Raw genomic sequence first — 27,949 nt, 5'->3', positions numbered from 1 at the left:
TGGAGGTGCAAACTGAACTGGCTATTGACTTATTCACACTTTCCCACATATTTTGACTATAGATACTCTTCTACAAAGGACCGTTCATTGTTAGCAAAGCTTTGATGTAGCATTCATAATAAGCTGGCTTCTGATGCGCTCCGCACAATATCTAGAGTTCACATTATGCACAGAGCATTTTACTTCTACTTATCTTACAATGCAATTTTAATTTAGTGGATTTTGTAAGAGACAATTTACCAAACAAAGATGTAAGCATTCATAGCTATGAATTAGTAAAGCTTTTAGCATTTAGCATGTGACTTGAATTGGAAAAAAAGCTTATGCAGACTGTTCCAGGGGGACATTAATGCTAGCTGTTTCCTCACCCCATAACAACAACCCAGCATGACACTGATGTGAGGTAACAGGCCAGCCGGCATGTCCGTGCAACCTTCCCAGTGCTATTCCGGCCTGGCTCTCACCTCTCTCTGGGTTTAAGATTTCTCTGCCAGCTCCTCATACTGCAGTGGTCTTACCGCCAAGGTTTTTGAACTCAGAACATCAGTTTATCAGTCCAGAAACCTATGCAACAACACTATGCCTGCAAATATATTATTGATTCTGCATTATTGATACTGACAGAATTATAAACCTAGAAGCCTAAGTGTACACAGAGTGGAAAATACACTGAAAATCACCAGCAGCAAAGAAAAAATACTGTTTATCTTAAATTATATTTAAACGGCTGGCCTGGAATCAAGACATTGGGACTAGCTTTCTGCAGTCATTTCGTTATGAAAAATTTTCCATAAACATTTAGATATACGACTTTCCATGTAACTCACTTTGAACTCTGAGAATGACCATAAAACATCATACGTGAAACATTATCAAACCTATATTTAATGACTTTTTCACTTGTCACTATGGTATGCTGTAGGTACATATAATGACATACCAACTGAGCCAAACTGGAGTACCTCAGGAAGCAAACAGCCCAGAGATGGCTGCACCAGTTATAAGTGAACTCCCTACCAGACAGTCATGATAATGGCTTATTCACCAATGCCTGTTCATACATACAATGTACTACAGTTTCTTCTTTTAAAAAATCTGTAGCTCTTATTCCAATAATAGTAATAGTTCTGAGAATTGATTCAGAAGTCAGAATACCAGTGAGTTACTATTTTTACCTGGACATTGAAGTAGGCTGTGCTTTTTAAAAACCTCATTTTATCAATCTTCCTAACTACCTTTGGTGTTAAATGGTTCTCCAGCAATAGTCAGTGAGTAGCTCCATCCAACACTCTTAGTATTTGAGTACTGTTTGAGTATTTGTTGCTTATTATCTGTGTCCTCCCGAGCATGACAACTTGAGAAAGCTGTGACTGCTGTGTGAGGCCTGGTGAGCCCACAAACCACTTTCAATTAATTTAAAAAACAATCTTTAATCTAATGCAATCTTCTGGCCTGGCTACAAGCACAACAGTAAGTTGAGTGCCACTTGACTTGTAGCAGCTTTGCACCTTTTCAAAATAAGAGCAGACCCAGCAACACCTACCCGGAGGTCCTGGAAGACCTGCTTGTCCTGGAAACCCATCCATTCCTGGGTCACCTGGTGGCCCACGAACTCCACTAGGACCTGGATATCCAACACCAGGAGAACCAGTTTCTCCACGATGGCCCTTGGAGCCAGGTAATCCTGGCAGTCCTTTTTCACCTGGGAAACCGAGCCCACCATCGCCCTGTGCACAGCAAAGACAATTACAGCTGAAAATCAGAGAAAGAATATACACATTTTAACAAATGCATGGGAGTTTCATCAGATCAGTGCAAGGTTCAGATGGGCCTGGGAAGGTACGTGGAAACCACTGTAAATTATCCAGCATTATTTCAAAATGCAGGAAAACTCAGTGAGCTTGATGTTCTATTTGCCAAAATGTAAATATTACATACCCTGAAAGACGTTTACTTTCTTTTTAATTAAAAAGATTCTGCTGTGATTTTTCTATTCCAAGATTTGACTCATAATTATGCCTACAGTGTCTTTTATCTTTTAGGACACAATATAAAACGGGAGTAGGGTCTACCCCACTACTGGAAGTTTATCTTTTGACTGGGTAGCCAGAGGCATAATGAGTGCCAATTATTAATCCTGACCAAGACAAATTTGTTCTCAGGGACTGTGAGCTTTTTTTGTATTTGGAGACTTACCACAGGGCTAATCAGGGCAGGCCCTTCTGTTGTCTCTGCTCTTTATTCCAATTCTGAAGCACTGCTGCTAAATTAATCTGAACTTACTGGAGGGCCTGGTGGGCCTGGCAAGCCTGGAAGTCCATCCCTGCCAGGGGTTCCCGGGATGCCAGAAGGTCCTCTGGGTGCTGTCGCACCACGGTCCCCACGAGCACCTCTGCCTGTTGCATAGGACGAATCCCCTTTTTCTCCCTTAAGGCCGGGAAGACCTTGCTGACCAACTGAAGCCTACAGACCAAAAGATAAAAAAAAACAGGAATATGAAAGTGCAGAGAAAAGGCTTGGCTTCTTAAAAATATCATATGAGGACAGGACACAATGACCGGAGCTAGAAAGAATCTCCAAAGGGCTTCCTATTGTATACATTACACTAAAAAAAAATATTAAAAAAGGAGGTTTGATTACTCCAAATGTTTCAATCGAGTCACTACAGCTTTACAGTGGCAAGCCAAACCCTGGTATATAGCACTATAGTGACAGCAATTTTGGATGGCATCTGGAAACATTACATCACTCATGATATAACTGGGCTCAAGTATTGAATCTATTATCCCTATTACTTGGTGTGCTTCATTTACTGACACTGATAAAGATACTCTGAAGACACAAGACTGGTATCTTTATGGACTACAATTTTCAAAAGTAAATACTGCAAATAAGCAATGCTCAGCACTTTGGAAAATCCTGTTTGTTATGGTTGCTGTTTCATAAAAAACACAGCTCAACTCTCAGTAATGTATTTAGCATACAACAGTTGAGAAGGAGACTGCATCTATGGCACACAGTTTTTACAGCTATGAGCAATGATGTGAAAAGATCTCACCATTCGATTTTTCAGGTCATTTTTCAGATGTACATCTGCTTCCCCAACCAGCCCTCACTTAGGAAGAACCCTGGGTCTAATCCATGTATGACTATGGCCAAGAAGCCAAGGGATGAATAATTGTTACTGGTTTTCTCTTGACTGCTAAACATGCAGTTCTCAGAAATTAAGAAGCATTTCCTCTCCCATTTTTTGTAGGTGATAATTTCTCTACTTGCAGCTGCTTTTCACAGATCAGTTTCTGGGTTGCTTTTTTTTTTTTTTAAAATCCAAACAAGTAAAAGAACTTATGCAAAAAAATGTGTTCAGCTTTCACTACAATCAACACCAGCAATTGTACATGGGTACTTCTTCTCCTTTAATTCATGACAACCAATATAAACTCTTCCTGCCTTACCGGAGGGCCTCGCAGTCCTGGTGCCCCCACAGTGCCTGGGTCTCCACCAATGCCCTTAATCCCAGGCACACCAGGGCTTCCTGATGGACCCGGTAGACCTGAGATGCCTTTTAGACCAGCTCTTGTAACTCCTCCATCACAAGCACAATCACCTGCCTCTCCTGGAAAATACAGTCAACACTCCAAACTCAGTTTCATTCGGATAAATACCTTTTCAGTTGCAACAGCTCCAAAAGCAGTATTTGACTCAATTAGGACAAAGTCATTCTCATATTATTTGATTTTGTGCCTGCTCTGCTCAGGTGATGTGAGTGTCAAGCAAGTGGAACTCAGGTTTTGTCCAGTTTAACTAGTATGCAATGCCCATCACCAAATTACCATGTGCAGCATGAACCTCAGCACTTCTTGACCTCTTCCCAAAGGTTTAGACTCTCCTAAACAGATGGGTTTAGGAGAGTTTTAGGACAGAAGTCTTGTGGGTTTTTAAAGAGATAGTTACGTGTCAGATAAAGCAAATCCATACTCCTACTCACAGTAGGTTACACAGATAAAGCAAACCCGTACTCCCACTCACAGTAGGTTACAATGACCCTCAGCTGGATATCTTTATATTTCCCTGAATTTTAACTGGCCATGGATCCAAACAATCACAAAGCACAGTGATGTCCGCGTCATCACGGCTTTTCCTGCTGGTTCTGTCACATACTAAGACCCAAATTCTCATTGTTTTTAGCACAGAGGAGAATGAAATTAAGTTTCTCTGTCATTTCCAGCCTATACTGCAAAAAGCAGTGAACAAGGTTTTATTCCTAAGTCTCATTACGTCTTATGGCTTATAGTAGGCTATAACCTACTTAGCTCATTTTCTGGATATGAGATGTTTATCTGCTTATTTGCCTGAGCAGAGTAGGAAGTAGGAAATAGGTTTTTGCTGGCAGTGCTGGGCACAATTCTTTCAAAATTGTAAAGGCTGTTGGCTCCTTTAATCCATCTTAACCTCCTGTGATTTGTCATAAAGACACTTCTACCTCATCCCTTACGATATTAACCACGTGTAAATAACTTTCTGAGGCCCAATGACTGCTAAAAGGCTCTCTCAAAACAAGAGTCAATTACCTTTGTATCCCTTTGGACCCAAAGCTCCTGGCAGCCCTCTTTGTCCAGGCTCCCCTGGAGCCCCAGGCCTTCCATCCAGGATAGCGTCTGGGGGCAATGAAGGACCTACATGCAGAAAGAAGGCAAGCAAAAGCCATGAGAAGGCGAGACTTCCAGCTCATTAAATACTTACAATGTCAGTTACACAACTGACAGAAACAGCACCGGCTCAAACTGCAACTGTGGAATTTACACAAGGGGACGGAACTTGGTTGGTATCATAGGCTGCAGTTCTCTGCCATACGTTTGCTTCTAGCTTCTCACACAGAAAAGCAAAAGCTCTCACAATGTGGTTGAAACAGAGTTTCGCTCCTCCACTGCTCCACCAGTGCGCTTTTTTCAAAGACTTAACAGTTGGCAAAGAACTAACCAAACTACGAACAGGCTGTATAAGGAAGGGTGAATGACTTAGTTCATGGCAGATGCACCTTCACAGCTCTGGGAGTAGCTGAGACTCATATGGATAGAAGCTGAAGGGACAGAGCAGTGTATTGGTGATTGTGATAACTAGCTATTGCCCTTTTTGTTGGCAGAGAAGCTATCATAGATGATAGCTGCTGCTGGCATGGTAGAGTCATCCCCAGGGCTGCATGCCTTCTGCAGAGCTCCACAACTTCTCATCAAGTTGCTCAGGAGGGAGACTAAATGGCAAAAACGGTTAAGGGGAATTTCCCTGTCCCTCACTTTACAACTGCAGGATTCTTTTCTACATCTCTTTATATGCTGAACAGAATGAAACATGAGCTGACAGAAAAAGCAGTGGAAAGCCATCTAACATAATCTAAAACTACTGTGTCTGAAAACCCTTCCCCTCAGGGACAACAGCAAGACGGAGTGCTGACCAGCACCCGTCTGATGTTCTATGGAAACAAACTGCAATCATCAGCTAAAAACAGCTACAAGAGCTTTACAGACTCTGCAGAAAAATGAGCCGAGTTTGACTAGCAAACAGATATTGAGAAGAGAGCACTTCTTTCTTCTCCACAGAAAATCATTTCATCAGACCATGCTCATTGCCTCCATCACTGGAGTGTGCCCTGTTTTGAAAGGTTGGCTCTCAAAAATAAAACAGGCTGTTTGAATTCAGTTTATGGCAGAATGGGAACACACAAGGTTTGTGTAAAATCAACCCTTTTCATGTAATACTGACTTTCTGAGGAAAACAAAACAATTAATCCAATCAGGGAATCCATTCAAATGAGCATGTAAAAATAAAATCACATTTCCTTTACTCTGAAAACTGTCTCTTCAGGCATCCTGTCTGACTCCTGGTACCCAAAATACCTACTCACAAGACTGGACATTTACCCTAGGTGTTCATAAGGTCACTGTCTATTCTTTATCTAAGCCAGTAGGAGACTAGCCTAGAACTTCAAAGTCCTCTGTGTCATAAACTGTGTCTACACAACCTTGTGCTTCAGTGTCTCAGGCTACACTCTAACAATAATTACCTGTATTTTCTTACTTCAGAGGAGTGGCTGCTGATACATATATTTAAGGTTGGGAGTTAATGTCACAATGAGGTGTCAGCCAAACATTTAAGATTTACAGATGAATAATCCTCACCGGCAAAGAAATAAATACATAAATGATTATTTGTCTTGTTTTGCTCTAAATCAAATATAAAACTAGATGTTAAAAATATACATACGTGGTGAACCAGGCAATCCTGGTGCTCCTGGCAGACCCGGTAAACCATCTCTGCCAGGAGTGCCTGGTAATCCAATCGTTGCTCTTCCTGGTTCTCCCACTTCACCCTTCACACCTGGAACACCTGGAGACCCTCCAGGGCCCATTCCATCTAGACAAGAAGGACACAATGAGCAGCCCTCCTCCAGCAGCAAACACATTCTAATATTTCTAACGTTATGAAAATTACTGTTGTGCCCTGAACTGCAACCATCTTAACACAGAACAATTTATAATTGCACACAAAGGAAACCTTACTAATCAGAGGCACCAACTAGCTCCCATTTACACGCTCCTTTGGTCATCCAAAAAACTTCACAGGGCTGCACTGAAGTCCCACTGATCAGTTGGATAGTTAACTATGTAAGACTGCAGTTATTTATTTTCTGATTTCCTTTGAGTAAGGTAATTTCCTTAATAGTTCCTAGTCTCTGGATCATTGTAGGACAGGATTTCACAGATGACATTCAAGAGAAACAGAAGCCTTCAAGTGAGATCTTTGATGGGACAAATGGGTTCCACCTACAGTGGGTTTATCTAGCCAATCTGCTAGCTCTCTATTGCAAATATGAAAAGTAATTTAAAAAAAAATAACATTCAAAAACATTTGCTGTTCTTTAAAATGTAGGAAAGGTTCTGCCAATCAACTCATTTGAAATGGAAATCAAACAACGAACCTCCTGCGTACAGTGCTACAACAAATATTCACACCTGAAGACTAACCTGGGCTGTAATCGTTGTGGGACTAATTCTGCTCCCATCCAAGTCAACATACTTGGTTTCCCTGTGTGTCACCCCTGCCTCCTACGTCTCATACAGCAGCCTGCAAATCAGCCAGCTGAAAGAGCAGGGAGAGGCTTGCGCCAATACCTTTACCATCTCCACACCACTACCCAGAGTCTTCTCAGCAACACACACAGAAAACAGCCCGCGAAGGGCACTGTTAGCGGCTGCTTTACCTCCCTCCAGGCCTGGAAACCCTGGAGCTCCTGGAAGGCCTGGTAAACCACTGATCCCTTCCTCTCCTGGAGGACCAGGTATTCCCGGGTTTCCAGGGTCGCCCGGGGCACCTATGAGACAAAGACAGAAAAACACGGAGGAAAACCTCATGAGAATTTCTGCTGAAAGACTCCGTTCAGCCAACTACCCTGGTGGCCACTGATCTCATTGACAGCAAAGGTTGCAAAGCCGTTAGCAGTAAGCCTGTTAGTCAAGGTTTAAAATAATGGGAAAAATTCCTCCTGACCTGTTAGAGGTTGTTTCAAACTTGATTGCATGTGAAGGAGGCAGAATAGGAGAGATCATACAATTTGTCCGCTTACCTTTACAGCTTCAGAGGCTGTTCCCATCCATGCCTCCCTCATTCAGCTGTGGTGTTAATTAAGTTCATTTTCTCAACAATATTCTTACCACATTGAACGACAAATAACAGCAGAATGACATTCAGAGTGCCCATTTCCAAGCAACACAAGGAAGCCACTTTTCCTTAGTACATTGAAGAAAGACACATAGCACTTCCCCGTGCTCACACACAGTCAGCCTCCCAGGCACTAAATTTCATTTTGCCTTGAACCATATCATTCTGCAATGTGGGGATGAAAGGTTTATTGGAAACTCTGAAGTTATAAACACAGCACCAAATGCATCTGTATAACAACAATACAAAAATTAAAGGAAAAATAACAAGGGATGGGTTAGGCCCAATACACAATGTGGAAAAGTGGTAAAAAATAGTGAGAAGGAAAGATGGACCAGAAAAAGTGCTTAGACAAGTTCCAAAACAAAATGGAAATGTGTACCTGAAATGACTACACCTTCCCTGTCAATAACGATAGGAGGGCCTGGGGGACCGATGTCACCTAATTCACCCTGTTAGAAGAAAACAGATTCACGCCACATTCAGATGGGTGATGGAGGGGAAGACTGCTTGTCAGGAGACAGACTGTATTATGGTAGCAATGTCTGTGGTCATTCACTGACTAATCATCATTCTTTGTCTTGGTGAAGAATTCACTTTGTCCTTCTGCTATTCACAATCATCTGCTGTCCTGACTTACCTACTTTCTGTCTGATGAAACTGATGGCTGCTTCAGATAAAGGGTTTGCTGCTATCCTGCTATCCTCTGAAGGCATCCCGTTACCTCAATAGGAAGCACGGACATGTATAGACATACCCTGTGTACTGGAGACCAGTTATCATATCTGCATATTGACCAATATCAGGCAGATCATATTTGTTCACCTTGTGGTAAAAGCAAGAGCGCTGCTATGAACGTACCCATTTTTAAAAGTATTCATCACTGCAGCTATCTGTTGCCTTGGAATCCCGAATTTCAAGATTTGGAGCTTCCAGGAAATTGGATTCCTCCACAAAACCACACAGGTAGAACAAGCAAGTTGTGACAAACTGCAGTGTCATTCCTTCCTCTCACTCTAACACAGTATCAAATCCTCTTTGAAATAGCAAGTGCAAAATCTAACTTGCCCAAATTGCCATCATATTTATCATATCAACCCCACGCAGTGAGCCGAGGCAGTGCACACTGTTGCTTCTGCCAGTAATATTCCTCTGTGCATAAACCCGTCCTGCTCCTTCTTCCATGTGCTCTGCACAAAACAGCCCTTCAGTACTTGCATTTCACATCTCTGCCAACCATATACCAATCTGGGTGGCAGATAAGCGTTTTTCACAGCAAACTACTATCCAACCATTTTCCACTCAGTTTCCGGACGTCTGACTGCCCAAGTTGTGAGATACCCAGAAAATGTCTGCTATGCTTTGCTTATCTCTAGCAGGAGAAATCGAACACATTATTTTCAGGCTTGTCAATACTTGAAGATCTGTGACGGAAGACTACAGATAGCCTTGGCAACTACCGTAACATCCACTTACTGCTATCTAATCTTGCCTCAGTTGTCCAGTAAATATGGCACTGGTGTAAGGATAAAGAAGACCAGAAAGACTACACCTCCAACTTTAAGTCATGAAGTTACATGAACGAACATTGTAAAGGTATTAAAATAGCCAAGTGTTCATAGTTCAGCAACCACTCATTTTTATACTTAACAATAAAGTAAATGAGGAACTAAAACTTATTGAAAATTACAGTGATACAGAGGTAAAGAAGATATTTGATTGGGGCAATGATAACATATATTCATGCAAATATATTTAAAAGGGCAATGCTTTAGTATTTTCATTTGAGAAGTTACCTTCATGCCTTCGACTCCATCCAGTCCTGGATAGCCTGGAATACCTGGATGACCCTGCAAAGTCACAGACGGGAACACTGTTACACAGTGATACAATGAGACAGTGGCATTATTTGTTAGCTGAGACATCTGCAGTTCCTGGACTTGAATCACAAACCTAATTCGTTGTCCTACCAAACATTTGCAGAAGAAATAAAGAAAGAGAAAACTGATGGCATCAATTTCTCAGCACTCACAAAATGCCACAGCTCCTTTAGGCCTCCTTGTGCTGTAAAGATGGTGAGAACTTGTGAGCAGGCATGAGGGTGTCCAAATCCGGAGGACACCTTGGAGTTCTCATGGAACTGTAGAAATGCTTGTGGAGTGAGGAGTCTAGAACATTATCTTCCTTGTCCCCAACACTTTCCCCTCCACTATGTTCCCTCTTCAACAATGATTGGCACCAACACATTTAAAGTGACACTGGGAGATCGAGCTCTCCAGCTATCCATGTCCTGGTAGCATTCTCTGGGACACCAAAATTCCCCTTCTGGGTGTGTGACTGGAAATCTGCACAGAAGCCATCTACTGTTCACTATTGGGTAACGTAGGTATGGATTGCAAATCCCACCGCCACTGCAGACAAAAGGCGATGTTCCAAGAGCTTTGGAGCAGGGAACCTTAACTTTAAACCTTGCCTGTGATTCTGAGGTCTTGGACAGCTGTAGGCCCCAATATGGCCCATACACAGTACTGTTGAGAAGCTTGTCATAAAGAGCTTGTTTTTAATCATATAACATATAGATATGAATTAGATTATATAGGAGATAACATCACCTTCAGTATATTTTGAAAAGGACATATATAAAACAAAATATACAAGAAAGTGACTGAATTCCAGGCTGCAAAATGAAACCTGTATTTCTGAAAGTTGCTTTCTTGAACAACTTCCACTGCTGTTATCTGCAAGCGGAAGTCTCTTAACACATTTTCAGCCACTTGATCACCTGGCCATTTCCACCCCAGAAAGAGAAAAAGTGGGAGAGTCAATTGTTGCAGGAGGGAATGTACAATTTCCAGTCTGTGGTGGTGGATAACTAAAGAGAGACTTAAAGGGATCTAGAGTTTTACGCAGACTTTCCAGATAGCTCTCACTAGTTTAATAAGGCAGGTGCATTCATCCAGCAGAGAACTGGAGCCAGTAGATAAGGAAGTCAGCAGATCTTAAGCAGTCAGATGGATTCTCTAATTGTAAGTACAGTAAAAAATAAAAGAAATCTCACCTTTCTGCCTGTAATCCCATCAGATCCATCCAGTCCCAAAAGACCCTAGAACAGAAAAAACGCATTAACTTTCAAAGGCTCCATCTCTGTCTGGTCTTATTATATCAGGCTCCATATATCTCGGCACCAAAGAATGAAAAGGTAAAACTTTCAAAAGGAGAAGTTACCACTGATTTTCCATATCTCCAAAATATTAACGATCATAACTGAAAGAATTCAGCAGAATAACTGATAAAAGAAGCCTTATCTTCTTTAGCCATTGTCTTTCTAATCGGTGGTTCAAGTTAATTAAGTCATGGTGTCTCAACTTACTAGGAAGTTAGGTAGGTCCTTTGTAATTATAAAGCCATGAAAGTTAATGCAATCTTGAGAATTTATTCTGCACACAGAACGCCTTGGGCTTCCTGCTGTGTATAAGCACGTCTCTGCAGGGTCATGGTGGTTTGAAGAATCTATGGCTGGCATGTGATTGAGCATGCTGTTAACTCCCACATTCATTGACTAGTTAAACCAACATTTATTGACAGCTTGCCTGTTTCTTCCCCAAATATCTACCTGTGCTCTCTCATGGATGGTTCTTGCACTAGTAAGACCTCCCTAAAGCCCCTGCAAGGCTTATTTATTATCTTCATTTGGACCTCCTGCAAGCTTCTTTTTCTGTGAAGCTTTCAAAAAAATTGGAAAAACACAGGCCCTGCAGTGTCAATACCTCCACTAAATACTTCTGTATGATTTTCTTGGGCTGCCTTGTCTGTATATATCTTTCATCTCACCTTTAATCCAAGACTTTACTGACATAAGTACTGTGCATTGGTTCTGTTGTTGTGTGGTGCTGGCTGCTATGGGACCCAGTCCTATGTCTGAGACTCCTACATGCTTTGGGAACGCTTTTGTTGATGAAAGGCCCATTTCATGTGTTTGAGCACAGGCATTTAAGGACTTTGTAAAGTTACCTACCCTGGCACCCGGTAAGCCAGGCACACCTTTTTCTCCCTTTTCTCCAACACCTCCGAAACCCTGAGGAAAAACGTCAACGTTAAATCTGTGATCTGTTTGGAATTGAATAGCACAGCCCTAAGACAAAATGAGGACAAATCCATCTATTAATACAAACCGTACAACAGAGAGACAAGGGGAACTGACTGTTTCTGCTGGGACTCTTTTGCCCCAGAAAGAAAACCTGTATCAACCAGACTTGGAAGCATGTGCAGTGTATTTTCTTCATTCCCCATGTTTTCCATCCATTTAAACCATGGCACATCTCCCATTAACAAGTGCAAGTAACACAATGCTATGAACAACAAAGTCCTGCCACTGCTACTCTGTATTCTATTCTACATTTAGAAAATATTTCAAATCCCATTTCTTAACAGCAGCAGCTCGAAAGAGTTCTCAGAGCACCCTTTTTTGTTTCTAAGGCCTAAGAATGACACAAAATGAGCATTTTCACGCTCAACATTTGATGGTTTTCGCAGTCAGCAAGAAGTATCAAATCCAGAGATAAAACACCGAGATTTAATTTCAGCGAGAGTTACGGCAGTTAAGCAATTTTCAGGCTTCAATCTTGAAATATCTTATGGTTGTGGTTAAATTCACACATATGTTCAATTCCATCAGCTTCAATGGGCCTCTTGTGATGCATAAAGCTAAACATGCACATAATGGAACACGTCCAGAAAGGCTAATAACAAACTGTGCTTCACATACAGGTTTTTCTTGCACGTCTTTCTGCTAAGAACATCTGTACGTTGAAGAAACTGACAAACAATTTATCTTATTAGTCAGAAGTTCCTCAAAATATTTATTCCCTAAACTTATCGAAATAATCTGTGTTTACAAAAGGTTATAAGATGAGAAATAGCTCTCTGGAATCCAGGGATAAATTGTTGTTCTTGATTCATACAGAGAAGACGCTACACATTCCTGAGTGTATGAGCACTAATATTAAACAGCCCATTTTAAAATGGGACATATAAAGACAGACAGAAAGATCTGCATGTGCTTTACAACTTTAAAGTAAAATAACAAAAAATATGTTTAGACATAATTAAAGGAAAAAAATAGGATCTTTGAGAAAATAGGTCTACCTCACTGTGGGACACCAAGAAACACTGCCATCAAGTGGCCACGTAAAGGGTATGTCTACTTGCAGATCTCTGCAAACCAGATTACATGTACTGAAATGATGAACGCTTTGTAACATCTGTGGTAGGACAGCATTATCTTCTTCGTATCTCCAGGAAAAAACCCTATCAGATTACAGTTACACTCTTCAAAAATCTTGTGGACTCTGGTGCCTAGAAAACCCTGTAGAGACTTCGTGAGCTATTCAGAGGGTGTTGAACCATCTAACCCATACTAGGCCTACATTAAAAACTCTCCTCTGTCCTTACCGGTATGCCAGGCAATCCTTTGTCTCCAGGGAGTCCTTGAGGGCCTGGCTCACCCTGACAAGGGGAAGAGGTAAAAACAATAAATCACTGCGCTCGTGAAAGCAAGACTTTCCCCAATCCACTCATCATGCTCCTGACTCCTAAAGTAAGGCCTTGCAATTTGTTTGTCAGCAAGAATACTTGATTTGTGTCATCATGTGCCAGATATAGTGTCTCTCAGCACAGTGCTGGTGCATGCAACAGATTTTCTGTGACCACTTCCCATGGCTTCAAAGACCACTACTTGGGAACTGTTGTTCGGCTGTCCTCCATTGCTAGAAGTCAAACTAGAAGCATTTCATATCGTCATCTAGAGAATCGGAACATGCACAGTACTTCATGGAAAGCAGCAAAATAACACATAATGAGATAGCATATCTTCACAGTCCTGCTTACAAATTCAAGAGTGAGCCAAAAGGAATGGCATTTGTTTGAACCTCAACTCATGCAAATGTAACTCCACCAAATAAGACGGTAACTCTCATGATTTACGCAGAGGCTTAAGTAAGCTCAGCCTGTATAGGTCCCAGGTTAATTCAGAATGCCTAAATTTCACACATGTAGAGAACCTTTAACTCAGTTACAGAAACACTGATGAGCCAAATGTGTATCTCCGTAAATGCCAGGATAACGAAGTAAAGGAAAGAAATCTGATTATTTCAGAGTAGTGTGCATCACAGCCCAAAAAAAAAGAGCTGCAGCTTTTTATTTATTTTTCTAAATGGATTTGGGGTTTTTTTCTTCAGTTGACCCAATTTCACAGGTCCAACAAACTACAGGTCATTTATTTTTAGGATTAATGATGAAAACCTTTAAACAGCTTTCAGATTTTTCCTTTTGAGAGGTATGCATTCTCCAGTAGTCCACAATGCTCTGAGCTAAGAATATTTTTATTCAATAGCCATCTGGCAGATTAAACTAGTACAGAAAATTATTTTGATTTGAAAATATAACGGCCCTTACTGTCCAGTAATTTCTTTCAGCCTTGAATGAAGGAGCATGTGGAGAGGGAGGGTTTGTAAACTGAATTTACAGACCTTTTCTCCTTGCTTCCCTTTTGGAAATCCCATGAATTCCAGTATTCCAGTGGATGGTGGGGGACCTGGAGGGCCAGGCAGCCCTACATCACCCTGTAAAGAGGCAACATTATTAACACAGGCAGAACATGACTGATTTCCTGTGAAAGTGGCCTGCGAATCAAAAAAGAGCCACTCTAATTATATCCCATGTACATAATATATGTGTGCCTGAATGCTGGCACAGGAGTTTGGCTGTAGAAGTCAAATGATCAGACTGAAAAATAAGATGAACAAAATGCATTATAGAATCATAGAATTGTCTAGGTTGGAAGAGACCCTTGGGATCATCGAGTCCAACCATCTACCCTACTCTACAAAGTTCTCCCCTACACCATATCCCCCAACACCACACCTAAACGTCTCTTAAACACATCCAGGGATGGTGACTCAACCACCTCCCCGGGCAGTCTATTCCAATGCCCGACCACCCTTTCTGTGAAAAATTCTTTCCTAATGTTCAGTCTAAACCTACCCTAGTGGAGCTTGAAACCATTCCCTCTTGTTCTGTCATTAATGACCTGTGAGAAGAGACCAACACCAACCTCTCTACAGTGTCCTTTCAAATAGTTGTAGAGAGTGATGAGGTCTCCCCTCAGCCTCCTCCTCCTCAAACTAAACAGTCCCAGCTCCTTCAACCGCCCTTCATATGATTTGTCTGCTAGGCCCTTCACCAGTTTCGTTGCCCTCCTCTGCACTCGCTCCAGCACCTCGATATCTCTCTTGTATTGAGGTGCCCAAAACTGGACACAATACTCGAGGTGTGGCCTCACCAGTGCTGAGTACAGGGATGTCTGTACAGGATGTACAGACATTTATGTCTGTTTCAGAAGAGTTGTGGACATAAAACGTGGCAAGAACAACAACAAAAAAGGCTCAGCTTTTGAATCGACATGAAAACATTCCAGAAAATATTTGCGGGAGAAATACGAAAGAAAAGAAGAAAAGAAACAATTAGAAATGTAGAATGCTGAGAACCAATTTTAACAGCAGCAGAATCAAGTCCCAGATTAAGAACTTTGAGAAGCCCCATTATGCCAGTGTAAATTCTCTCACAGACTACAGGACACCCATTTAGGATAGTAAAATTATAAATTACACATTGGTTGACCCAAAGAATACTATGAAAGCCAAAAAGAACGAAGTCAGTAGAATAGTTCTATATAAGAGGTGAAGGTCCAAAGAAACTGAAAGACAGAGACTCGAAAGGTGTCTAAGGACCTCATGTCTCGATGACCATGAAAATAGTGTGCTGAATTGATATTTTCCCCTTCCCCCTCTTCATCCAGAAAAAGCTCCCATCCTTTTTTTGCGTACCAACAGATAAGGAACCAGAAAGACTCTTTAGTATTTGGACTGTTAATAAGTCCAAGAGAAGAAAAAAAAAGGAAAATAGGAAAATGCTAGAATCTAGCCACTTTCTAGAGGATCAAGGTATGATAGAACACTAGAGTGTTATTTCATGCTCTTTCCATAACAGAACAAGTTTCACCTACCTTTTCTCCTTTCTCTCCTTGAAAGCCTAATCCCATGTTACCCTAGGAGAGAAAAACACCAATGACGAATGAATAATAGAACAACAGCAACAACAGCATCACTATCATCTAGGCTCACAGCACTGTTAAAAAAGCCAACAATCAGGTGTAGAAAGGAGACAGGAAAAGTAGGTACTTACTTTTGGACCTGGTGGCCCAGGGGGACCCATTGGACCCTAAATGTGAACAAGATCAAGATTTCATTTCTTTTGACTTAATTGGGATGCACACAACCGGAGCAATGCTGGGATCTGCAGTGGTACCTAAACTTTCACCTCTTGCCCCCAAAGCAAAAGTAACTGATACACATGATCTTCAAGTCTTCACATCTGTAATAGACAGCATAGCCCTTTGGTACCGTGGATTAATTAAGAGCAAATTTCCATTTAAAAGCAACAAACAAGTAGTTTGTTTTTACCTCTGCCGAATGGAAACTCTCTTGTAGTATCTTGAAAAAGCAACTCTTTAGCATATTTCATGATGACAAAGGCTCCAAATATGCTGAGGTCAGCATGTGCCGTCGAGTCCCAAGATGAGGAAGTGCTCAGAACGGTGTAACGTAGTGTTTGCAGACAGCTCTCCAGGGCTTTGCTGCAGCCCTCATTCATGATTGCTGCTCTGAACACTGCCCCAGAGAGGAGCCTCCCCTCTTGTGATTAGATTAAACGATCTAAGTTGAAGTATTCTATGCTGTGCTCAGTCCTTTTAGCTGCACGTGCACTTTTGCTCATTGTCACGACACAGGGAGGGAGAACTGCCAATATTTTGAACAGTTCTATCAACAAGTGCAACAGTTGAGGTCTCTTACCTGCAAACCTGGTAATCCTATAGGGCCCGCAGAACCTATTGGACCTGGAAAGCCTTTTGGGCCCTATAAGAAGAACATATGACAAATACACAATGTGTAGCACTTACCCCATCAAACCCCAACCAAAGACAAAGCGAGTCTCAGGAAACATTAAGTAATATCCCCTAATTAAGTATGTCAATTTAAATACTAGAACAATCCATTTCATATTATTAGATGTATTTTGAAAATCTAAGTCACAGAGTTCAATGGCAGAAGGGAGTTAGAACTGAAAAAGGAAAAATGGAACCAATAATAGCAAAAAGCTGAATTACTCTACCATAATGAAGATCCACTCATACCATGACAAAGCTGGAATTGCTCATGCTGCTGATATCACCCATGTCAATATATGGCCCACTAAGCTGAAAAGTGTCCTTGAGAACCGACACAAGAAAAATTACCTACTTAATATTCTTTAAAACCATTATTCCCCAAATTAACTTACAGAAATTCCATCCAATCCAGGAAGACCATTTTCTCCCTAAAAATTATAAATGCATAAATAAAAGATACACTATGTTATTGCAACAAACAATAAAGAACATTAAGTTTTGTATAAATAGAAACCTCTGCTGTTGGTTACAGCATTATTAGATCAAGTGTAAATGGGAAAATATTTTGACACCTGTGCTTCCATATTTAAATTGGGTAATGGAGAGATTCCAAAACTCTGGAGAAATTACAAGCATTTTATTTATGCGAAACTAAAGTGGCATGGAAAAAAATCGTATTAATTGTAAAAACATTGGAAAATACATTAGAAATATTTTGATTACAAAACCACTATAAAATACGCAAAAGCATATCATTATTATATCAAAATATCTGTATTTCCCATAAATATTAAAGTAAATAAAGATCTATTTAAGTTTAACCAACTTATGAGTATATGATGCGGGTAGAATTTTGACCAACAAATTCAGTGTGAGGGACATTACACGACAGAATAAATTTCTTAATATTTTCAGTATTTAATGAACCATGAGGCTGCTAAATATTGCTGAATTCAGTACCACAAGAGGCACTGAATCCTTTGCAGATTTATTCCAAACCTAGTACTTCTGGCAAAAAGCAAACCCATGGTAAGCTGGTGAGTGTTTGCTTCAAGGCAACAAAGAACCAAATCTTTTACACGAGCATATTCAAGAACCAATTAATTGTTCTGAACAATAAACGGAAATTGCCTGTCCATAGTTTGTATTTTCTGTACAGGAAATAAAATTGATACAGACATTTCAGGGCAAGGTCCTTATTAAATAGAGAGAGTAAAATCCTGACTTCACAGCGGCAAAGGATGGAATACTATGAGTGGGATACGATATTCATGTACTTAAACCGAGAATATGACTGATCACTTAAGACCACCTCCCAGTACAAAAAACACTGGGAGGAAGCTGGGATGTCACAGTAGAAATCTTAACATGCACTTGTGAGTTTCCTGAGCTGTTTTATCAACAAATCTGGCACAAGCAAAAATGTCAGTTATAGGAAAGTTCTGAGTGTAGGTGAAGGGCCCCTCCTTTGCTACATCTGCATCCAGAAACACATACGCTACCTCATATAAGTCAGGATAAGCTTACAAGAAATTCCTCACATCCATGGTTTGACACCACAAACAAATGGTGCTAGCTCTCCAGAGACAAGTGAAGGTCCAGCAACTACACTGCACAGTAACAGGGTGACCAATGTCCCAGCATCCCAGTATGGGAAGAACAAGATCTCTGCAAAGACCCAGCAGTTCTAAATTCTGGGAGTATTCTGTGTTGGCATTAATGAAGCTATTATAAGGCCTTTTTCGCAGCTCTGCTTTCAGACATGCTCAAGATACCCACGTCTCACATCATGAGCAATCTAACCTGCAGCATCAGCCCTGCAACCTGTAGGACATCAAAGTGTTTCTTGTACTGTATTTTCTCCTATGTGATGACAAGCCTTACCTTCATTCCTTTAAGACTGCCTTGAGCAAAAACAGGTTCTCCTTTAAGGCCTTTTGGGCCAGGACGACCCTGATTTAAAAAGAAAAAAAAAAAAGGCAAAAATAAATTTCTGGAAAAAATACTGTTTTGAAAGAATTTATATTCAGCATAATGAATAAGGCAAACTCCTGACTCCAGTAAACTGCAAAAATACGACTGCAGTTTTGTCAAAGAAGCTGTGGTATTGAGACTTCCAGCAGCTTTAGAAAAACACGGTTCTGCAAACATTTTCTCTGATATTTTCCTGTTTATATTAGATTTCCCTTTTATTTTAGGCCTTTGACAACTTTTAAGATCCTATTTGAATCTGTTTGACATGGTGTAACCCCACTGTTCATATACACATCAATGCCATCCAGAGGGACCTTGACAGGCTGAAGAGGTGGGCCTATGTGAACCTCATGAAGTTCAACAAGGCCAAGTGCAAGGTCCAGCACCCAAGCTGGGACAACCCCAAACATGGATTATGGCTGGGCTATGAGTGGTTGAGCACAGCCCTGTGCAGAAGGACTTGGGGGTAGCGGTGGATGAAAACATGGCCATGAGCCAGCAATGTGCGCTCGCAGTCCCGAAAGCCTAATGTGTCCCGGGTCCATCAAAAGCAGCATGGCCAGCAGGTTGAGGGAGGGGATTCTGCCTCTCTACTCCGCTCTCATGAGACCCCACCTGGAGTACTGTGTCCAGCTCTGGGGCCCCCAACATAAGAAGGACGTGGACCTGCTGGAGCGAGTCCAGAGGAGGGTCACAAAGACGATCAGAGGGCTAGAGCACCTCTCCTGTGAAGACAGGCTGAGAGCGCTGTTTTTTTTCTGCCTAGAGAAGAGAAGGCTCCAGGGAGACCTTATAGCCCCTTCCAGTATCTCAATGGGCCTGACAGGAAAGGTGTGGAGGGACCCCTCATCAGAGAGTACAGCCATAGGCCGAGGGGTAACCATTTTAAACTGAAAGAGGGTAGATTTAGATTAGATATTAGGAAGAAATTCTTTAGTGTGGTGGTGAGACACTGGAACAGGCTGCCCAGAAAAGTTGTGGGTGCCCCATCCCTGGAGGTGTTCAAGGCCAGGTTAGATGGGCTTTGAGTAACTTGGTGTAGTGGAAGGTGTCCCTGCCTGTGGCAGCAGGGTTGGACCAGATGATCTTTAAGGTCCCTTCCAATCCAAACCATTCAATGATTCTCTCTTTTGTTTAACACTGTAAACCACTGAATTTGTTTAGAATCGATGAGAGAAAAAACTGGTAGAGTGCATGAATCTTCTGAAAAAGCTGCCATTATAATTCTAGATTTATCCAATTTATTTTAATCTTGATCATCCCATCCAATTTATCTGAGATTATTTCATTTAATTGTCAACTTAATTTGAGAGGGGTTGGCTGATCCAAGCAGCTTTCCTTGCCAAAAATGTAACCCTACGAACATTACAAAATAGAAATTTGAGCAGGAGGTATGGGTAAATCCGTTACTCTAGAAAGCAGTACTTTAATTTGATCTTATTGCTTCAGTATTTTTCAACGCCATATGAATTTCAACTCTGGATGACACGTAAAGATGTCTCAGCACATTTTAGAAATGCGGAAACAAATGGCGTTATTTACATCTGCCAGCTGTATTTTCTTCCTCTTCTTCATGTGTACGTGCAAAGAAGTTCCATTACATGTACTATTAGTCACACAACCTGTGTTTGTAAGATCAGGCTTCGAATGTCAACAAATATTCAAATATTTGTCAAATATTTTAATACCAAGTCAAATATTTTTTACTTACAGTTCAAAAATAGCCACGTACTTCTATGAAGGACTATATAACTCCATCTAAGAGTGGAGTTCTTATAACTAATCCTACCCACTTAAACAGAGCCTAGCATGTCACCCAGCTACCTTCACTTTCTCTGCAGTCAATGCAGAAAAACGGGTATCTTCAAAGACAATTCATCCTGAAAGGCAGAGGGGAAGAAGTGCTCTCACCAGTACCAATCTCTGCAAGAACGGAGTCCAGATGAATAGATTAGACACCTAACTTTAAGGTGTCCAATGCAGGCTAGATAAAACTCCAACCTGGTAGAAAAGTGTTTTCAAAAGTAAAACATGTACCCTGGAAAGAAAATCCTATTGACACTCAATGAGACCAAAGCTTTTGGCTATCTTAAGACTTGAAGGAAAGCGTCCAATATTTGATGATTAGACTTGGACACATGATAACATCCTTTCCTGAATCAGCGTTTACTAACTTGAAACATGCCAGGTAGAAACGTTTGGTACTTCACGGTTCTTAAAAACTTTATCATGGTTTCTTCTGAGTTAGCTTGAGTACTGCCAGTGGCAATGGTGTAACTTGGTGTGGGAAATACTGAATTCACAGGATATTCATTTTATCCTCAGATTGGAATTTCAATAAAAGAAATGATACTGAGCTCTAACAATGCTAATAAACTTAGGGTTATTAGGGTTCCTAAGTACTTGGAGTACTTCCTAAGTACTTGGGAGCTACTTTTCCAACAATGGCACGAAAAGCAAATCCTGACTTAGTGACTACAAATCATCATATTCAAGTTGGGACATACAGGCAGCCCAGGTAGGCCAGGAAACCCATCTGATCCAGAAACACCAGGACTCCCCGTGGTGCCATTGCAGCCATCGAGGCCAGGAAGACCTCTAGGTCCAGATTGTCCAGGATGACCCTGTGTAAAGGGGAAAAAGAGAGAATGAATGACAGGATGTATTATTTTATTACTAATACTGTCCCCAGAAAACTGATTTCTTCCAAATGGCAACACAAAACAAAAGAAATGCACAACTCCCACTCAAGTTCAGTGTATGGCAGACTGCAACAGAACGAGCTGCTTCGGCCAGCATTGTTTATCCTCCCCAAAGCTTAAATCCTAGAACATTGGCTGCATTCATTTAATTATCTTTTTCGCCAAGGGATAATTTTCTGAAGTACATAACTCATGCATGAGTAGGTCCCAAAAGGGCAATACTCATCCCACTGCAGTCTGAAATATATGGCATGTAACACAGTGTAGAACAGCGCGCAAGGGTGCACCTGACACCAGGAATGGAAGTTACTCATGTGAAAACAAGGGCAGAGGCAGACTCAACAATACTGAGCATTTATAATTCCAATCTGCTTAAAGTTCCAGTGACTTCTCTTCCTCTCCAGTGTGGATTCTTTCCTTTAATAGTTCAACAGATGTTACAGCTCCAATATCAGGCCATTCAAGCAAAACAGCTTTTCTTGTTATATTAAACTCAAAAGCTTAAGCAAAGCAACTGGGAGAAAGACCTAATTAAACTAACAGCATTTAAAAGAAAGTATTTGTAATGTTGAATTATTAATCAAGCAGAGTAGAATACAATTGTACCTAATTCTGACTTCACACCTCTTTTGGCCTGGTATAGCTCTATTAAATTGACTGGAGTTTACTCAGCACAGTACTGGTGCAAAGGAGATCAGAGTTTGGGACTTCAGCTACTTCTTCTTCAGTGTCACATGGGTATGTGTAGGCAAAACAGAAAGACAGATCTGTCAGTCGCACTACTCAGGTATCAAGCAGCTCCTTCTTCTATCCTTCTTTTCATAGAAATGAGTTCTGTGGCTCCCAAAGACAGTGTTTTGTGGCAGAAAGAAAAATGAAACTTACGGAGATCGTATCAGTAACTGACAGTCCTCTCCCTTCCCTCTGTACACCCTGATCTTGCCTCATCCCAAAAGTACTTTTGTTTGATCCCAAAGATTCATCCTTAAGATATGGCATTAAACAAGCTATGACTCACACTAGGAAAGTAAAAAAATAAACATGGATAAAATGGAGATAAAGCAGAACATTAACAATTCTTCATGCCTGACACTTAAAACAAAACACATTTGTGTTGCTAAAGGTCTTCCCAGTCCAAGCCAATAGCATATGCTCTGACCAAACTCAATGAGAACTTTGCAGTAATGTAAAGCCTTTTATCTATGGATCTTAAAATGCCTTGTAAAAACGTGGGAATGCTATAAACTTCATTTTATGGACGCGAAGCTGGGGACATACAGTAGCAGAGTGACTTTCCCAAGGAAGCAGAGCAACTTAGGCCATAATTATGTAAATACTCGAGCTGATCACCAGTCTCAGCTGCTGCCAGGAGGGCCATCACACACTCCTGCTTACTCACACCTACCTCTTCCCTGTGCTGGCATAAGCACAGGCAGAATAGGCAAGTCAGAGCAGGAAACCAACTCAGCAGAGAAATAACTGTTCTGTCTCTTAATGGGGTTAATTTTCAGCCAGATGAGTTCCTTGGTCCTGCTCTTTTGGCAACTGTATTGTGATTTGTGCCAACAAAATGGAGAGAAGGGGAAAGAGCCCAGATCTACTCTCTGTCAGTCAATAAGGTGCAAACAATGAATGTAAAGTGTGTCTCCACTACAAGACCAAGGCAGCTCACCCAGACAAGTATAAATTTGAGATTAAACAAGGCCTCGGGACATGGAATGAAGTCATCCCAAAGCGTTTGCATCAGGCACCACTGCACACATAGTACCAGTTGCCGATGATTAATGTCTGTTTGTCAAAACACCCACATGTGGTGTGCAAGCAGAGACCTGCCAGGCCCTGGTAAAGTGACAGGAGAAGGCTGAGGCACCCATTTATTGCCACTTATGTTTGTCGCTTAGAAATTATTTCATTTGTTCCCAAAGCTGGAACAATTCAGTGGCAACCCACCCTCCTCCATTCATGCGGGATGTCATAGCCAAGAGCAGCAAGTCTCAGACGGGACAGGCTGTGACTGCAGAGGGAGGCCAGAGTGGTCAAAGTTTACTGGGTCTTTCACTTTGCTAACAGCATCAACAAAGCCAGAAGCTATGCGGGACAAGTGCACATGTATCTGGTTACAACATAAGGTGACCAGCTGCAGGGTTCAGTGGAGCTAAAGAGCCAACATCTGCCCCTGAGAGCTAGGCAACGGGGAGCCAAGCTGCTGAGCCTCCAGTGCTGGCCAAGGGCCAGCCCATGGCAGGCAGCTGACCAGTGGTCTCACGTCTTGGGAAATGCTTTGGGTGAGATCTCCTAACTCTTGGCCCAACATAGCCTGTAAGTAGCCCAAAGGATTTCGGTATCCTCTTAATATGTGAGGAAGGCTCACAAAGAGAGGATATAAAGTATGCTGACCACAGTGATTTCTCATGTGTATGAAATAGATCTGTGCCCCTGTCACTTAATCACATGGCATCCGTGTCTGTGGGCCTGAGCCAAAGCATGACACAGACTGACACACACACATACACACACACGCTGTCTCTTTTGCTTTAGGGAAAAAATCCACAGGATTTCCTACTTTCTAGCTAATCGTCTATCAAAGTTCACAATGTTTTGTTTTAAGAACCTTACCTGAGGAGATACTGAGCACCCACAACTGACTTCCTTGAGAGTTGTTGCTTAAATGCACCTTTTTCCCCAGGGATTTAAAAAACTGATTTAAAGAGCTGGTTTGACCTGAAAAACAGTGGTTAATAGTTTCACTGCTCTTACCTCCTCTAATTCCTGTTTTGGCAGATGTGCCAATTCAGCACACGCACCTCAACTGACTAAGGCAGAAGACTTTTACAGGCTTTACTTACACATGGCAGGGTGACGGGTTTACAGACCTGAGTTAAAACACAGGCTGGAGAGATCGCTTGTGCTCTCTGTTCTCACAAAAGGAGACATTCCCTGTGAGACAGATAAGGAAACCTGAACCATTCATCTAGGCCCTTGCTTTATCTGACTCTTGCTCGTACACTAACACTGTGATCCCAAGGGGCCTCTTTTCTAAATCAAACAGCACAAAGGCAATCCCACCAAGAGAGCTCAACAAATATTTAAAAGCAGGGAAACAAACGCAATCAAGGGTGAACACAAAACTAATTGAATAAGCATTTTCATGGATTGCTACAGCAAAGTGGCCTTTACACAGCCATCACCAAGTCCTTGTGTTTCCTCCAGAAGGGTCACAAAACAGAGAATTTCGCCTCTCCATGTAGCTCTAGCTTTCAGGGTACAGACAAGGGCTCACTTCTCAGAGAAATACTTCCTACTAGAACTCCTTGGACAGTTTATGAAAAGCTATACACATCTCCCAGCTCCCGTTCCAGCCTTTGCCAGAGGTGTCCTTGAATCTTGTCCTATGGGAAAAAATAAACTTCCCGAGTAGGGCTAAGGATTTGAGGGTTTCTTCTGCAGTGTGACACAGAAAGACTAGCAATAAACACATGTAGCTGCTGTATTTACTAGGTTAAAGGGATTAGCCAGGCCAGCTGCAACAACAAGCTTTACTTGCCACCAGCATTCCCCAGGGGAACTCTGTGGAACATCACTTCCCTTAAGGTCAATAGTGGGATTCCCCTCTGAATCACAACCTTATGGTCCTTTGGCCATGACTAAAATATACCTGCCCACACTAACACACCTGCATACTACTAAGATTATCTCTTTCTATTCAGATGTTAATCCTTGTGCAGAGATAACGATATATTTTTACTTCTCTCTTAGATGTGTCGGCACACACATGCTCTCTCTCCTTTGCTCTGCATTTCACACATCCATATAACGTGCATATGTTCATATACATTTCACAACAAACCTAAGCTACTCCCTATGCTGAAATGCAACTGGCAAAAGTGTAAGGATTTTCTCAAGCAGTGGTGGTTGCTATTTTCACCCTACAATGGAAGTATTTATCTCAGTGGCTAGAATGTAAACAATATGAATTAGTTTCCCTTCCTTCTTTTTCTGTCCTGCAGTTGTGACACAGAGGAGCCACAGTGGTGAGCACTTTGCTGTTCATGAGCAGCAAAATCTGCCTCTTTCCCATTTGCCCACCTGCAGACTACTGAAAGCAGATGGAGTAGATCTGCATACGCCGGAGGCTTTGAATCCTCTCATCTGCCTCCCCTGCTTTCTCCTTGGAATGCCTGTCGCTGCCAACTACCTGGCAATAGCTGTTGCTGTATCTCTGCCTCCCCTCATGGTTGGGAATCCCCTTTCTCCAGAGCCTCATCTGAAAAAATACCCGGAGAACAGCACGTTCCCACAGTGTGTTCAATTAAATTAAGCATTATGGGAACAGCTTGTTCTCTTCAGAGCTAGAGAGTTGGCTGGTGGGAAAAGAAAAAAAATATCAGCGAGGGAGTAGAGCAGGAGAGAAAACAGTCAAGGATGAGCAGAGGGGGAGAGAAGGACAAGGGCCAGGAAGGAACTGGAATCAAGCAAGCTCATTTACAGGGCCAACTGTGCATTTTCAGCCAATCTATCAAAACAATTCAGTTTTTGATAGGAAGTAAGAAAACACAGCTCAACTGTTGGAGCTCTTGGCCAGCTGAGGAAGTAGGGAAGATGAGAAAGAGCATGAGTATAGTCTGAAGGCACAAGGATACAGAAGATGGAAAAACGTCATCAAGAAAAGAAAAATAATTCTAATACCAGAAGGAGAAAGCAGGATGAGCTAAATAGTGTAGAGAGAGCAAGGAAGTTTGGGGCAACTTCTAAAGCTGACCCAGCTAAAACTCCCCTGAGGTAGTGTCTGTAAGACATCTTTGCAAAAGTCACTGGGGAAAACCAAACCAAAAGAAAGCTGGTCAAAATACTCAGGCACATAATTTTTTGTATGGTAAAGGAAACAACCGTCACTAGAACGTTAAAGTTCCAAAGAATGAAAAATTTCCTGATGCTCAGGCAAAGTGGTTACCTACCCCTATCACCTGGAAAACACAGCCATTATCTTTCCTATCTTAGGTTTCTGAAAGGCTCAGATCTAAACCAGAACTAGCACCTAGTGGAGAAGCAAGGATCCTCTGAAGGGCCTCAGCTCTAGTCACTGGTTTTGTTCACATCACAGGAAAAGAAGATCGAGGGAGACCTGCTAACAGTTATCACATACGAGAAAGCTACTACAGAGTGAAAGAGAACAATGGGCTCTCTGTGTCCATGATGAGTAAGATGAGAACGAAGAGGTTTAAACTGCAGAAAGAGAGACTGAAGTTAGGCATTAGCAAAGCTTTTCTAACAGAGAAGTTAGAGTCTCCATCATTACAAGGTTTTAAGATTTGGTTAGGATACACATACTAAAAATGGCCTGAAGCACAGCTGACCATGCGTGTTTGACTGTCTGAGGTCCCTTTCAATTCCATACGTCTCTGATTTTATGATACGGTCTTTTCTAGACATAGTGCTGAGAGAACATGGTGCTGAAAGAAAAGCTTATCAATGGTGCAGCGGACGGCCACGTAACTCGGCATCACTTCCTGATACCTATCAACTTTCTATCATTCCATAATAGGATCCAAACCTCTTACAAAACAGCACAGGACCACCAGTTAGACTAACAAACACTGCCATTTCCCTCCAGAGAGAAGCAAGCACTCCCAAGATACACCATGCCCAAACCATGACAATGTGCTAGGACAATCTCATTGGTGCTTACATGCTTTTGGTTGTCAATAACATTCTGGTGATTTACATTTATATACGCAAACTTACTGGGATCCCATTGATGCCTTGAAATCCTGGAACTCCCATTGGGCCCTGAAGAAAAAGAGTGCACATTATATTTCACTTCATCAATCTGTATATTTCAGTTACCTGTGAGATACTCATCACTCCAACGTTTTCAGTCTTGGACTTCAGCTTTCAAAACCAAAAGAAGCAAACTATCTCTGCAGACTCTCTCTGACCGCAGAGGTCAGTGAAGATAGGAACTGAGCATCTGAGCTTTATTGGATGCCAAATGAGTGTTTCAGGAATGTTTTAATCAGGCAACTTACAGTAAAAGTATAATTGTCTACTGCACATCTGGGGAAAACAAGATGCCAGGAAAATAAACAATCCAGTATAAGCTTTACTCTCAGTGTCACACTTGACCTTGAAGAGTTTCAACAGGACTTACGGGTTTTTCTGTCTATACTTGGATAGCACCACCCAGAGATATGCAGACCACGGTATTAACTTCAGACCACTCTGGCTGAGTTGCAAGTAATTACCACTTTGTTAGTTCTTCTGCTCTGCATAGTAGCAAAATAGACTGCGTAAGCAGAATATTTAGCCTAAACTGTTCTTGCTTTGGAAAGTATATTTATTCCATGGGGGATAATGGGATAGAATCTTATTGTGTGTTGTTATTGCATATGTATCCATTTCAATGGATAGAAACAGCAGTTCTGAAGCAAACGGGATTTTTTCAGTGCAAGAAAATTGGTTCCAATCATTAAAGGCCAGTTCCCATGCTGGGTTTCTGTATCTTCCAAAATCCAGGTTTAATGATTTCAGTGTTATCCGCTAGAATTATGACAAT

The 27,949-nt window shown here is 41.6% G+C and overlaps 1 protein-coding gene across 1 annotated transcript in view; it reads right to left on the bottom strand.

Annotated features, from left to right (window-relative positions):
* COL4A6 (collagen type IV alpha 6 chain) overlaps positions 1-27,183 on the bottom strand; it is a 49,243-nt gene extending 22,060 nt beyond the window's left edge. Inside the window, exons 1-19 of the mRNA XM_082488412.1 lie at positions 27,139-27,183; positions 21,202-21,318; positions 18,605-18,673; positions 17,113-17,148; positions 16,626-16,688; positions 15,958-15,993; positions 15,779-15,820; positions 14,244-14,336; positions 13,168-13,221; positions 11,732-11,791; positions 10,775-10,819; positions 9,513-9,566; positions 8,099-8,168; positions 7,259-7,369; positions 6,262-6,411; positions 4,572-4,676; positions 3,456-3,616; positions 2,284-2,463; positions 1,544-1,727 (exon numbers count right to left, since the gene is read on the bottom strand). Of these exons, the coding sequence (XP_082344538.1) occupies positions 1,544-1,727; positions 2,284-2,463; positions 3,456-3,616; positions 4,572-4,676; positions 6,262-6,411; positions 7,259-7,369; positions 8,099-8,168; positions 9,513-9,566; positions 10,775-10,819; positions 11,732-11,791; positions 13,168-13,221; positions 14,244-14,336; positions 15,779-15,820; positions 15,958-15,993; positions 16,626-16,688; positions 17,113-17,148; positions 18,605-18,673; positions 21,202-21,318; positions 27,139-27,177 (1,669 nt within the window). The 5' untranslated portion in view covers positions 27,178-27,183. The remainder of the gene's footprint in view (positions 1-1,543; positions 1,728-2,283; positions 2,464-3,455; positions 3,617-4,571; positions 4,677-6,261; positions 6,412-7,258; positions 7,370-8,098; positions 8,169-9,512; positions 9,567-10,774; positions 10,820-11,731; positions 11,792-13,167; positions 13,222-14,243; positions 14,337-15,778; positions 15,821-15,957; positions 15,994-16,625; positions 16,689-17,112; positions 17,149-18,604; positions 18,674-21,201; positions 21,319-27,138) is intronic.
* Between the last annotated feature and the right edge of the window lie 766 nt (positions 27,184-27,949).

Source organism: Vanellus vanellus (assembly GCF_965231255.1).
Source record: "Vanellus vanellus genome assembly, chromosome: 10".
NCBI classification, from domain to species: domain Eukaryota; kingdom Metazoa; phylum Chordata; class Aves; order Charadriiformes; family Charadriidae; genus Vanellus; species Vanellus vanellus.
The sequence above is the reverse complement of the archived record's forward strand: the minus strand, read 5'-3'. Positions and strand labels throughout refer to the sequence as shown.